At 45.7% G+C, this 14,241-nt stretch overlaps 2 protein-coding genes across 7 annotated transcripts in view; both read right to left on the reverse strand.

Annotated features, from left to right (window-relative positions):
* Positions 1-4,623: 4,623 nt before the first annotated feature.
* Positions 4,624-8,195, reverse strand: TMEM265 (transmembrane protein 265). 2 transcript variants are annotated; one of them, XM_037814155.1, is made up of 3 exons: positions 7,598-8,195; positions 6,400-6,570; positions 4,624-5,118 (listed from the first exon to the last, which is right to left on the reverse strand). In XM_037814155.1, the coding sequence occupies exons 1-3, from the start codon at positions 8,006-8,008 to the stop codon at positions 4,957-4,959; spliced, it is 744 nt and encodes a 247-aa protein (XP_037670083.1). In that variant the 5' UTR covers positions 8,009-8,195; the 3' UTR covers positions 4,624-4,956. The 2 variants fall into 2 exon arrangements, with proteins under 2 accessions (XP_037670083.1, XP_037670084.1); XM_037814156.1 differs by lacking the exon at positions 7,598-8,195 and having other exon boundaries at positions 6,400-7,590.
* Positions 8,196-8,247: 52 nt separating this feature from the next.
* The window catches only part of LOC119517454 (Snf2 related CREBBP activator protein), a 30,286-nt gene continuing 24,292 nt past the window's right edge, over positions 8,248-14,241 (reverse strand). For 4 of the 5 annotated variants that reach the window (XM_037814151.1, XM_037814153.1, XM_037814150.1 and 1 more), the window contains 4 exons: positions 14,102-14,221; positions 11,547-11,741; positions 11,363-11,446; positions 8,248-11,257 (listed from right to left, as the gene is read on the reverse strand). In XM_037814151.1, the coding sequence (XP_037670079.1) occupies positions 8,594-11,257; positions 11,363-11,446; positions 11,547-11,741; positions 14,102-14,221 (3,063 nt within the window). In that variant the 3' untranslated portion in view covers positions 8,248-8,593. The remainder of the gene's footprint in view (positions 11,258-11,362; positions 11,447-11,546; positions 11,742-14,101; positions 14,222-14,241) is intronic. The other variant, XM_037814149.1, reaches the window with a different exon arrangement.

The raw sequence follows: 14,241 nt of genomic DNA on the forward strand, positions 1-14,241 counted from the left end.
CCTCTCCTCTGTGTGACATGACTCCCAGGGGTGTAAATCGCCCTGGCAACATGGGACATGACTCCCGAGGATGAGACTGGAAAAGACTTCTTGACCAAATGGGGGAAGAGAAATGAAACAAAATAAAGTTTCAGTGGTTGAGAGATTTCAAATGGAGTAAAGAGGTCATTCTAGAGGTTATTCTTGTGTTATATAGATATCCCTTTTTAGTTTCTAGTGTATTGGAATAGCTAAAAGGAAATACCTGAAACTGTTGAACTGCAACCCAGTAGCCTTGATTCTTGGACGACTGTATAACTATATAGCTTACACGGTGTGACTGTGTGATCGTGAGAAAACCTTGTGACTCACACTCCCTTTATTCAGTGTATGGACAGATGAATAGAAAAATAAGGACAAAAATTAAATGAATAATGGAGGGGGTGGGATATTTTGGATGTTCTTTTTTACTTTTATTTTTATTCTTTTTTTTTTGAGTAATGAAAATGTTCAAAAATTGATTGTAGTAATCAATGCACAACTAGAGGATGGTACTGTGAACAACTGGTTGTACACTGTGGATGATTGTATGCTACGTGAATATATCAATAAAACTCAATTTAAAAAATAAAAAATCTTAAAAAGTGAAAAAAGTAAAACATGTTAATTTGAAATTTTGGAAAAAACAAAAATCTAAATAAAAAAATAAAAATCATCTACAATCTCCTCAGAAATAATATTTTTTTAAAAATGAGTCTACACTGACACTAAAATTTGTAAGTAAATAACGGGGAGGAAAAGATCTTTTTGATAGACTGCCAGCTAATATATGTAAAAGGAACAAGAACATCGACATTTTGCAAGCTCAGTAATAAATTATTTGGGCAAAATTAATAGACATTAAAATCATTGGTGACAAAACAAGGTCTCAGTGGCTAACAGATTTCAAATAGAATTGAGAGGTCATTCTGGAGGTTACTCTGATGCAAGCTTCAGTCAGATATTGCAAATTGCCACAGTATACCAAGCCCCAACAAACAGTATTCCTGAAAACCCTAAAGAAAACCCAGGACTCTAAGACTATAAAAGTTTTACTTATTAAGTTTATCAGAAACTTAAAACCTCCTGATTGTTCCTATGCCAGATAAGCCCTAAAACACAGACGTACCAGTCTCTCCCAGAACATCAACCGGTTTCACTCCCCTGCCCCATAATGTTGACACCCCTTTTCAACATGAAGTTAGAAAGATCATTGCTCAAATATCCCTGAAGACTGAGAGAATGATCAAATGAGAGGGAGGAGTTGTAACAGAGAAGTTAAGATTTAACAAATGATTTTGACTACTAAATCATTACATAGATATTTCTTTTTATTTTCTAGTGTATTAGAACAGCCAAAAGGAAACTCCTGAAATTGAGGAAATGTAACCCATAATATACTTTGAAATTTGCTCTGTAACTACTAGTTAAACTGTACTTTGAAATTTATCACTTTTCCACATATATGTTATATTTCACAATAAAAAAATGTTTAAAAAAATACAAAGGAAATCTGGAAAAAAAAAGTGAAAATTTGCTGAGGAACAGGGTATTTATACAGATTACTTTTTAATTTACAGAGAAAAAAAGATACCTTTACCTTGCAGAAATCTGACATACATTACCAGAACTAGGTTGCCAAAGTCACCACCACCAAAAACAGGACAAACTGACATCAGGTGCCTCACGGTATGACGTGTTGAGGACACACCACTTATGTAGTATTTCTGCCAAAAATGCATAGCCTGAATCTAATCATAAGAACCTAAATTTAAGGATATTCTATAAACAACTGATCTCACTTCAAAGATGTCATGAATGACAAAGAAAGGATGACGAACCATTCTAAATTGAGGAAAACTAGAGACATACCAACTAAATGCAATGAGTGCTCCTATGCCAGACTCAAAAACAAAAGAAATTACTATAAAGGATGTTATTAGGATAACTGGCAAATTTGAATATGGACTAAATACTACAAGATAATATTGTAGCAATGTTAACTTCTCTGAATCAAATAATTGTGCTATAGTTATGAGATAATGTCCTTGTTCCTAGGAGATACATCATCCAGTATTTAGGGATGAAAGGTCTGCAAATTACCCTCAAATAGTTCAGCAACACCACGTGTATCTAGAAAGATATAAAACAAATATGGTGAAATGTTAAAAATTATAAATCTACATCAAGGGTATACAGGAGTTCATTGTACTATTTTTTCACTGTTCTGTAGATTTGAAATACTTTCAAAATAGAGTTAAAAATAGCAAGACCTCATTTATTCAGAGATTGGAATATTCTCTTCTAGTAAACTGACATTCTTGATTAATCAGGCATTGCCTTAAAAAAATAGGCTTTTGTAAAAACAATTTTTTTAATGTGTTATCCTGCTTTCCTGATTTAGGAATTAGTAGAATGGACACAACCAAATCTTTTCTAAAGAGTAATGGTTCTCCAATAGTGCACACTAGACTCAAATGGGAAACTGAAAAAATAAAATAAAGTTCTAATGGCCTGGCAGCACCTCAGACCAATTAAATCGGTCTCTGGGAGTGAAGCCCAGGCATAAATGCTTTTTAAATCTCCCTAGCTGATCACATTATGAAACCAAGGCTGAGAACCAATGCCCTATCTATTATTTCTACACATTGTCAGAATTCAAACCTCTGGGACTGGGCTGGTTTGAATCTATTACGTACCCCATTAAAAGCCATGTTCTTTAATGCAATCTTGTGGGGGCAGACCTATTGTAGGTGGAATCGTTTGATTAGGTTGTTTTCATGGAGTTGTGACCTCACCCATTCATAATGGGTCTTAGTTTACTGGAGTCCTAAAGGGAGCTCACAGAGACAGAAACTCCGAGAAGCTGTGAGAGACAGTTTGAAGAGAAGCTAAGGTATGTAATCCAGAGTTTGCCCCTGGGAGAAGCAAGGAGGATCCACAAGAACCAACAGAGAGAGACACTTGGAGAGAAAAATGCCCAGAGACATTTTGGAGACAGCTGTTGAAATCAGACACTTGGGAATGCAGACAAAGACGTTTGGAGATGCTAAGCTCAGAGATAAAGCCCAGAGTTTGCCCTGGAGGAGCTAAGAGATGACTCCCAGATGCTTAGAGATAAATGCCCTGGAAGAACAAGCAAGGATGCACAGGAGCCGGGATAGAAAAGGTAACAGAGATAGAAGCCCAGAGACATTTTTGGTGAAAGTCATTTCGAAATCAGAATCCGGGAGCAGAGGACCAGCAGACAACAGCCACATGCTTTCCCAGCTGACAGAGGTGTTCCAGACACCATCAGCCTTTCTTCAGTGAAGGTATCTGTTGATTCCTTAGTTTGGACACTTTCATGTCCTTAGAACTGTAAATTTGTCACCTAATAAATCCCCTTTAAAAAAGCCAATCCATTTCTGGTATAATGGCATAACGGCAGCTTTAGCAACCAAGAACAGGGACCAATAATGGATTCTTGTCACTTTTCTTCCCAGGCGCCCTTGAGAACACTGTAGATAGCCATCATTTTCCTCTCCTTCCCCTCTCATCTTCTCTCATGCCTTTAGGTGCTCTGCAGGTCTCTGACTTACAGAGAGGTGACCCAAAAATTCCATTCCCAAGGCACATGAACACCAAAAGACACGTATAAGGCTGTCCAGAGCAGCATGACTCATTATACCCCCAAACTGGAAATCCCCAGAGGTCCATGAAAAGAAAATGGATAAACTGTGATATTCATGTAATGGAATTCTAGAGAGCTATGAAAACCACAGCTACACAGAATATTGACGAAGCCCACAAATGTAATGTTAAGTAAAATAAATTAGTCATAAAAATAATACATTAATTACATTTACATAAAGTTTAAATGCAGGCATAATGTAGCTACATTATTAAAAGAATCAGAATGTAGTTATCTGTGGAGAAAGGAAGTAGTAGTGGTTGGAAGGGGCATGAATGAGGCTTTAGAGGGCTGGCAATGTTCAGTTTCTTCACTGAATGGTGGTTATTTAAGTGTTTGTATTAATTTATCAAGCAGCACATTAATTTTGGGTACTTTTCTGTATGAGTGATAACCCCTCACAATAAAAAAATTGTGAGGCCCAAAAATTTCACATATAGGATGTGAAAATTCATTATAATCATACAAACCTCCTTATACAGAGTAGCCATTGCTGTTATCCAACTCTTTCACAGCCTCTCAACTTTGGAACCAAACTAACTGGGTTCAATCTTGGCTCTGCCATTTACCAGCTGTGTGACCTTGGGCAAATTTGGGCCTTGGTGTCCTCGGCCATAAAATGAGAACAATGGTACCTAATCTCACCTATAGTCCTTGTTAGGATTGAAGGAGTTAAGAAATATAAAGTGCTTAGAACACAGCCTAAAATATAGTATGTACTCAAATATTTATGGTAGCTGCTGCAACTACTCTTCCTCTCTGGTCTCAAGGTTTCTGTTGTAGTGTGAGAGAGCAGCTGGGCTTTCTAAGAAGGGAAACTTGCAGAAGAGCTCCTAGGGGAGGTGAGATCCAGGCTTCTGCCATCAGAAGTCCAACCAGGCTCTCTCCAAGGGCCCAAGGGGAAACAGGATAAGAGCAATTACACAGGAGCATTTCACCACTAAAAAAGGTTTTTATTACAGAACAAATTCTATTTTTAAAATCAGGCCTGGTCTCCAGCCCCACCTCTTGAGTGGAGGTCCCTCAGCGTGGGGTGGGGGGAAAAGGGGATGGGAGGCACTGAAAGAACATGAGCAAGCAGATGCCCCTCATCAGTCTCAGCAGCTGCCCTCCTATAGAGGGCAACAAGAGATCTTCTCAAAGGTCCTTGAGAGAGGCACCGTTCTTCCAGCCAGGGAAGGGCCACTGCCAGCACTGGACTCCAGCAGTGCTGAACTGTGCAATCCAAGAGGTCTCAGCTGACTCTCAGCAGAGGCTACCCAAGGTCATTCAGCCTGAGCGATGGCATAGGACAGCAGCCACAGCAGCAGGGGGCCCAGAACAAGGACAGCAAGCCAGACGGCAAAGCTGGCCAGGATGAGCCTCCGGGCCCGGGCCCCCCAGTGCACTGCCTCCTCGGACCGGCCTGCCTTATGCCGCTCTTCTGCCTGTGGGGGCAGGTTCTTGGTTAGGTTCTCCTCCTGCTTCTGCCCCCAAATGCCCAGTGCCCCGCTCTACTACCCCATCCCTGCATGGCTCAAAACCTCACACCCAAACACTTGACTTCCTGTTCCAACTTCTGTCTTGTGCCTCATCTGCAAAACAAGGTACCCATCTCCACCCTACTACTTCTTAGGGTGGGCACAGTTCGCTAACAAGATCATATGAGAAAGCACTTTTCAACCCTTTTGCTCCCCATCCTTTTCTACCCATCCAGATTCATTCAGAATTTGGAATTCTTGGCAAGAAACAGTGAGCTTAGAAATTCCACTCATGTCCAGTCAAATAACAACCCATTTTCATTTCCCAATGAGGCCCATTTTTTTCATCACTAAGAAGGCTTTTTATGATTTTGCCCGAAAGAAATCCAGAAATTCCAACGATGAAAGGAAGAGAGTTTCAGATTGATAAAAAACAACTTGAGCTACCAAACTGAGTTGAGAAGATTCCAGTATGATATTTGGCCTTTCAAAAGGTACACGTGCAGTTTGTTAGGTTTTCTTGAAATGTTAAAGCCATCTCAAGGACCCCATAACTACTTCCAGACTCCTAGAGGTTGCTCTCACCACTGCTCAGCTCCCTTCCAGTCCTGCTCCCTCCAGATAACCCTCCTTGTAAGCCTTGAGAGTCTATCTTTCTGAAACACAAATCTGACTATATCATGCTCCTGTGAAAACCCTTCAATGGCTCCCCAGTATTTTCTAGATAGAAGTCCAAGCTCCTAAGCATAGAATTCAAGGCTGTGGAAAACCTGGGCCCTTTGGCTTCATCCCTCACAACTCCCTCCTTGATCCAGCCATGCTGTGAAGGCCTTAGGACACACTGCTATCTTCACCTGGAACATCCTTTCACGATTGTTCACACATCATTTCAGGTTATTTTCCTGCCACCTCTCCAAGATGTCTTCCTTGACACCTACTCTACCATACACACATATTCACATACACAGATACTCCCTGGCTCCTGGGTACCACAGCTTTCCCTCAATCATGGCACTTCTAAGCTGCCTCTCCATTACTCATAATAATCCAGTTTTCACTACCATGGTTTTCATCAGACTGTGAGCCCTTCGACAGCAGGAACCCTGTCTTATTATTTCTGGCCCACAGCCCAGAAAACTCAGCACTGATAGGTATAATAATTGTTTGATCACTATAGATACATGAGATATAGGAAACCACTGCCTCACACCCACCACCCCCTGCTCCTACCTGAATTGCATTCCTCACCTTGATGGCACACACAAGAGCCATGATGCCCAGGCAAGAGCAGCCACAAATAATGCTAGTAGCTGCCAAATAGCGGAGGCGGAGCCGGCAGCAGCGGATGGGGGATGGAGAATGAGCAGCCTCCGCGTTGCTCACCAAGCTCTCCACTGCCTTCTCCTCGTCCTCCATCACCTGTGGGCGATATAGTCAAGGTACTTGTAAGCCCATCAACTGAAACCTTGGCCTGGCTTGCTCAGACTCCACCCCTTTCGTGTTCCAGCCCAGCTTGCAAGAATCCTGCCTTACTGGGGAATCCCTCTAGTGACTCACACACCAGGAGAGGAAACATGTGGCTGGAATCCTTTTGCCTCAGTTTAAGATTCCCCCAAGTCCTTGAAGGCAAGCCGGTATGACAGTAGTCTTATCTGTATTACTTATTGTTTGGACAAGTGGGGAGAAGCAAAGTGACAGATGCACACTGAGAAGCAGTAGAAAAACACAGAATCTCAAAAGCTGGTAGGAATCTAAAACGGTTGGAGTCAGTGATCTGAAACTGTTATTTCAAAGGGCTCTTGAAGTTCTCTGAAGTTCCCCAAGGGCTACCTCTGAGTAATGGAGAGGGGTCAAAAAGGGGGCCCCAGGTCCTGCACTCCACTTCAAGCAGAGCAGCCATTTCACATTAAAACATGGTTCTGGGGAAGGCAGGAGGAAAAGACAATCCATCCAAGCTCTTTTGTTATGGTCTGAACATCAGAAAGACCTCACCTCCCCAGTTATAGTGACTCCCTGCCACCTTCTCTGCATTTTAACCCCTGCCACACACTATCAGCAGATTAATACTGTCACAGTCCTAATGACCTCTTAGCCACACAGAAACCTGCATGGTGACCTACATAACCACTTCTCATGTGCCCATCTGCCAGGTTCTTTGAGAATTAAACCACCTTTCCACCCTCATCACCAACCATTCCTCTACATCCTAAACAAAACCACCATTTGCAGTTCTGTGAACACAAGTGACAATGGACAGAAAGGGTGAAAGAGGCAGAATATGCAAAGACCAAAGAACAATGTGGGCCACAAAGCTACAGGGGAGTAGGCACAAAGGACGAATTCAGAACAAGTAAAAAGAAGTCAACTGCACAGGGGAAGAAAAACACAAGGAGAGGGCCCAGGAGTTGAGGTCAGAAGAAACGTAAGGCAGCACAGGGACTCTTACCTGGCTTGAAGCCTTGAGAAACTGAGTTTCGGCTCCTGCCTCAGGATGGATTTGGCTTGGGTGGAGGAGCTGACTCAGGGCTCTAAGCCAAGCCCATGGGTGGGGTTGGGTGGCCACCCCAGCACCTGAGGAGCCCCAGGAGCTGGGAAGAGGGTGTGGCTGGCTCAAACCAGTTTGGCTTGATGAAGGACAGCAAGGGGATGGCCAAGGGATGGAGCAACTGGAGGTAGAATCCCTGCCTTCCCGAAAAGGAGTGAAAGGAAGCACCTGGTCAAGAGGGCTAAAAGGCCCTCTGCGTGAGGGATCAGACAGCTCTGAGGCAAGTCCAAAAAGCAAAGGGGTAGAAAGGAGAGTGGAAATGTGTGCAAATTTGAGTGGCTGAAAACCTGAGCCTTTAAAGAAAGGCACCATACCAGGAGATCAGATTTGCCAGACTTCCTTCTTCTTGGGTGGATATTTTCACCTCAAAGGTACATAATCCTGGATTAGAGCCTAAGCACTGGGTTGTTGACAAGAATGAGAGGAGAAAAACGATGCCCAAGTTCCCACCCAACCCTCCACCAGACCAGAAAATCAGAAGCCTCCTTACGCGGATGCTCATACAGAAACTAAGTTTATTATTTTTTTCTTCTTAAAAAAAAAAGAAAGAAAAAAAAAAAACTCATTGTGGAGAAACGCCCCTTCCCCTTCCCCTTCGGGTGGGGGGCTGTGATAGATAGCTGGGGAATCAAGTACAAGGGGGTGGGGACAGAAACTATCTTGCCACCCTTAACACTGCCCAGCCATGTGGGGTAGAAGGGAAGGGGAGGTGAAGAACCCCATTTCCATGACAACCAGTTGCCTACCCCCTACTTTGGTGGAAAGAAGGGAGAAGGCCCCTATGTCTCCCTGGAGGCTTTTCCCCTCAAAAGACTTCAAGTAGTGGTTAACAGAGTCAGGCCTGGTTGTGGGAGAAGAGAGACAATGACAGAACGCCTACATGGAGGGGAAGCCCACTCACGTCTTAGCCTTGCGGCCTCTGTGACTACTGGTAGGGCCAGCCAGGTGGGGAGGAGCACTGCTGCGCAGGATGCGCTGGTCCCCTTGGTTGGCCCCACTAAGACGGCGGGAACCAGGCCTGCGGCGAGGGGTCCCATCCCCTTCCTCCTCTTCGCCTGAGGCTTCAGCCTCAGACTCCTCTACTGAACCCTCAGGCCCCAGGGGACTTGGGGGCTGTAGCCGGCCCCGCTTTGCCAGCCCTGGAGCTCCAGTGATTGGGGCCCCTGCCCGTTTGCGAGGCACCTTCTCAGTCTCTAGAGGGGGGACTAGAGACCCTGGGCGCAGCCGGGTTGAGCGCAGTTTTGGGGCCAAGGAGACCATAGGAGATGTCAATTCCAACCCGCCTGGCCCGCTCTCCACTACATCCAGGTCGTCCTGAATTACAGCCACCACCATGGACCCTTCGCTTTTTCGTCCCCGCATTCCCTCTGCTTCAAGCCGTAGGCGGGCCAGGCGGGTGAGCGGGCGGCCTCCATCCTCATCAGAGGAACTGCCCTCACTCTCCCCCTGGCCCTGGGGTTGCCGCCGCCTCCCCAGTCCACAGCTTTCAAGAACAGAAGAGCTGTCACGGTCCAAGACAGGGAGCTGGCTGGGCCGAGGTGATGGTGGATTCTTGGGAGGTCGGCCCCGCTTCCGCTTGGGTGGGGAGGCTGAAATGGTGATGGTGGTGACAGTGTTGGTGACAGTAGCAGTGGGACAAGCTAGGAGCGGTGGGAGTGGTGGAAGGGGTGGTGGTAGTGGGAGTGGCTGTGTCCGGCTCTCCAAGTTGCCATCCCCGGGAGAGGAAACGGTCCCAGGAATGGGCAAATCTCGTGCCTTAGGAGGCCGCCCACGCCTTCTTTTCTCCACAGGTGACAAGATGATGGGCTCGGGTTTGTGAATTGGCTGGGGTCCAAGAGGCTGGGGACCAGGAATAAGCTGGGGTCCCAGGACAGGTTCCGCAACGAGGATCTCGGGCCCAGGGACTGGGGGAGCCCCAATGCTTTTTCCCTTGGAGACGGACAAAGGTGTCTCCTCCACCCCTCGCCCAGCATCTGCAAGAGATCTGTTCTTCTTGGGGGGCCTCCCCCTCCGACGTTTCACAGCAGGCGGAGTGATGGCAAGCAGTGCTCCTTCTCCATTCTCTGGGCTGCTTCCACCACTCACCCCCAGCTCAATGCGACGGCGAGCTATGAAAGGTGGCTGAGCTGGGATAGGCAGTACGGATGGGGGAAGAGCTTCACAGGGCCCACTGGTGGGAGGTGAGGATTCCGGCCCTGACATGCCATGGGTGGATGGGCTTGCTGGGCTGGCACCGGTCTCAGAGACCCCAGGCACCGGGGTGCTGGCAGGGCCCCTCTGCTGTCGCCGTCGCCTCACCAGTTCCTTCTCCTCAACCACAGTCACTAGCCGTCCTGGCAGCTTGCGAAGCACTTTGGGGCCTGGAGGCTGCCCTGGCCGACCAGTCCCCTGACCCCGAATTTCTACATCAGCACTGGTGCGACGCCGAGGGGGCCGGGCAGGCGAAGGACCATCAGGTGAGGAGGTGGCTGAGGATGAGGTTGATGGAGCTGTTACCTCAGCTGTACTGAGTTCCTGTAGCTTCTCTGGGCTGCAAGTTGGGGTCTGCATCTCCATTATCTCCTCAGAGTTTCTGGCAGCCTCCAACGGCTCCTGAAATGGCTCAACAGATGGTGCTGAAGGTGGGAGCTCCAGTCCATTACTCTCACTTAGACAGGTGGGCACCTCCTCACCCCCAGGCAGCACCGTGAGGATGGTCCCCTCAGCAGGCTCTGGAACCTCCTGTTCTTGACCATTAGGGACACTGCCAGCTTCCAGAGTTGGGCTAGATGCAGAAGGGGTGAGAGAAACGTTCTTCTCTGACATGGGCAGGACCTCAACAGCAAGTGGCATCAGATCCTTGGGGGGCACCAGAGCGAGAGTGGAAGTCTCAAAACTGGCCAGGCCAGCCAGCTCCAGGGACTCAGTAGATGCTAACACTTGTGTACACAGCTCTGCCTCAGGCCCCAAGCCCAAGGGGAGGCTGGTGACTGGGGGGAAAACGGGCCCAGAAGGTGGACCAACCAGGGGAGGGGGAGAGGAAGGAGTTAGGAGAGGGGTTTGGACTGGTGGGGGAGTATGAACTGGTGGAGGGGTACAGGCAGGAGGAGGGGTGCAAGCAGGAGAAGAACAAAAGGGAGGAATCTGCGACGGAGTGGGAGGTAAGACATGAACAGGAAGAATGGGTATTGGATTTGGAGCTGAAATGAGGTTAGGGTAAGGGACTGGGACAGGAAATGCAGCAGGAGCTGGAGTGGGTCGAGGCCTAGGCGCTGGCCGGGGAATTCGCTCCCGAGCGGGACTGCAGCGGGGGGTTGTGGAGGTGCTGCGGGTAGGATGGGTAGGTGTGACAGGAGTGTGGTTTGTCCCTTGAGTCTCAGCCCGAGCTCCACGAAGACGCTCACTGACACGAGTCCCTGGCCTCTCAGGGGCCTTGGACTTCTTACTGCGCCGGTGGCTGCCTCCACCAGTCCCGCAGGAAACCTCATCCACAGCCCCTGGCCCCTCCTCCTCCTCTTGGGGTAGACGGAACACCTCTTCCTTGGCTTGGTCCAGGTCCTTGCGGGCAGCTTCCACTTGCTCCTGCCAACAGAGCCCAAGGGGTGGTCAGAGGGAATCAAGTAGGGCAGAGAGAGAGGAAAGTCAGCAGCTTCCCGCCTTTAGCCTTAACCCCCTAGAAATACTCACTTCTGCCTGCTTGAGCTCCTCACGGCTCACTTCCTCCAGTGAGGCTTCCAGGAATTTCATGGCATAGCGTTCAATGGGGGTCAGCTGCAGGGAAGAGTGGTGATGAACATGGGGCCTTGGGTCACCCTTGTTTGATCACAAGGGAAAACAGAAGGAGGGCCCAAGGGAAGGCTCCAACACTAACCTGTTCTACAAGGGCAGCAATTTCCAGCTCGGCTCGTGACATCTCCTCATCCTCAGCCCCAGGGCGACCAGCCTCCTCTCCCTCGCCAGCAGGAAACCCATCATTCTCATTGAATTCCGCAAGCTCAGCCACCTGTTCAGCCTTGGCCTGGGTGGCTGCACGGATATCCTCCTCATCCTCTGCCCGACACAATGCCTGCAAGGGTGTGGGGAGGAAAAAACATCAGACCTGCCTTAAAGAGTTTTACATCATGGGATTTGATCCTGGCAAAAACTTGAGGCCAAATTTATACCAAACCAGAACTTCAACAGAACTTCTCAACTCCCTTTTGGGCCCCCAGTTACCAAACCAACTCTGTGGCCTACGCAGAACAGACTTGACCAGGACTCCCACTAGGGACAAATGACTTTTACAGACATCTAATTCTCCTTCCTTTCATTTAAGTCAGCCTTAGAGGTCTTAAAAAGCAGTCACAGAAAATTTTGACTACTAAAAAACCCAAAATTCTTTTTTGTGAGAGTCAAGAAGACACAAAGCTGCTGTCTTCTTCTCGTCTCTGGCACCTAAACCATCCCAGGACCCGTGATGTCAAAGCTGCTGTGTGGGGCAAGAAATAGTCAGGGTTGAGCCCCACCTGGGCCAATAGCTCACACTCTTCCGGTGTCTTTAGCATGCCAACCTGAAGAAATGAGTAGTGGATTGGCTCCAAGTAAAAGTACAGTATATTTTTCAAGTATGGCAAACTTGTAAAGGTTACTATAATGAAAGATAAAGATACCAGGAAGAATAAAGGGGTTGTGTTTATTTTATTTTTGGATAAAGAATCTGCGCAAAACTGTACTAGAGCAATAAACAATAAACAGTTATTTAGTAGAGTGATAAAAGCAAGCATTGCCATTGACAATGAAAGAGCAGCTGAGTTCATCTGAAGGTGAAACTACTTTGATAAATCTAACTGTTATGAATGTAGGGAAAGTGGACACTTAAGTTATGCCTGTCCTAAAAATATGCTTGGAGAACATGAATCTCCAAAGGAGGGGGGGAAAAAAAATTCCTGAACAAGAAGAAGAAATTGAAGAACTGTAAGACAGTGAAGATGAAGGGGAAGATCCTGCTCTTGACAGCCTTGGTCAGGCCAAGCTCTCCAGCAAGCCAAAACTGAAGAGGAACAGAAAAGATGGAAACCCAGTTCAGGGGACCCCTCAACATCAGATGATTCAAGATGCCCAAGGATAAAGAAAAGCACCTATTTCAGTGATAAGAAGAACTTAGTGATTAAAATCAATATTTGTGTAAATACCGTTAAAATAAAAAAAAATCTTGAAGTACAAAGTTCACTTGGAGACTAAAGATTACTTTTAGAACTTTTAAGCATAAGAACCCTTGATACCAGATAGTTTTGTACTATAAAATATTTCACAGGAAACTGAAAAATAATTTTAAATATCATATTTCTATCTATCTTAAAGCAATAAAAATCAAGATTTGCTAATAACCATTAATCCCGAAAACAACTAATTTTAATAAGAATAAGAAAACATTATTGAAATAATACTGCCATCTCAAGAGAGAAGGTAGATATTTAAAAGATTTGAGAAGCTCATTATAAAAGCTTTATTCACATCTGATTGGTTTACATGAATACTTTTGAAATATGTTTAATCTTTAAAACAAAAACTTGATAAAAACTGTGAAAAGTTTATTTTTTTTTAAATGTTAATAAAGTTTTCAAGAAAATTTTGTTTTTAAAAAATATACATATATATATTCTTTTTTGCACTGGACGCCTCATGACAAATCTCGTCAACATACTAACAACATCTGATCTCTTCCTTGAGATGAATACCCAGGGAGCTCACAACTGTCATTGAAGGAAGAGACCTAAAGCAGGCTCAACAATGAGGGGAAGGCCCTCAGTAGGGAACAGCATCTCTGCGATGCTCCATGCCTGCAGTTCCTCAACAACTGTCTATTATCTGAGGAGCTCTGAGAAAATACAAATGCCCAGACCCTGTCCCCCAAAATTATGAATTAGTAGATTTTGACATGGAGTCCAAAAGTTGATACTTTTAAAACCTTTCCAAGACTAAAAATCAATGTTTGGAAAACCTGTTTTATGCCAGGTACAAAGCACTTCTTATATCCACTATACCATTTATTCCTCAGTTACTTCCTTCTCATTAGCATTTCAAAGAAGTAGACAGTAAGGCTCAGAAGAATAAACAGACATGTTGTATACATATTACCAAAGTAAAAACTAAAAGAACAAAAAATAAGAATAAACAGATCTGGCTTAACAGAAACAATTATTAAGGAATGCTGCTTTTTATTTTCCTTACTATTAAGGAACCTAGAACTCTAGATCCTGTCATTTTTCTACTAAATCACATGGGATCAATAAGTAATCTACCGACAACTATCAAAGGCTGATCATAACCTGGAAAGCAGCAGAAACAGTTCTTCCCCCACCCCCTGGACAAGCTCAACAGACTGATGAGAGACAGGATACCTGTAAGCATTAGGTCTACTTAAGGGACTGCCCATTCTTTCTTTACCTGCTCCAGGATATGGGTCTGCTTGCTGGCCACAGCCTCTTCCTCCTCGTCAGGGGCAGAGGGTGTAGCTGAGCCAGATGGCTCCTCTAGAGGCATATCAAACAGCTCTCGGATAGTCTGCTATTAGACAGAACAGGGGA

The sequence above is a fragment of the Choloepus didactylus genome, chromosome 21, assembly GCF_015220235.1.
Source record: "Choloepus didactylus isolate mChoDid1 chromosome 21, mChoDid1.pri, whole genome shotgun sequence".
Taxonomy (NCBI): Eukaryota; Metazoa; Chordata; class Mammalia; order Pilosa; family Megalonychidae; genus Choloepus; species Choloepus didactylus.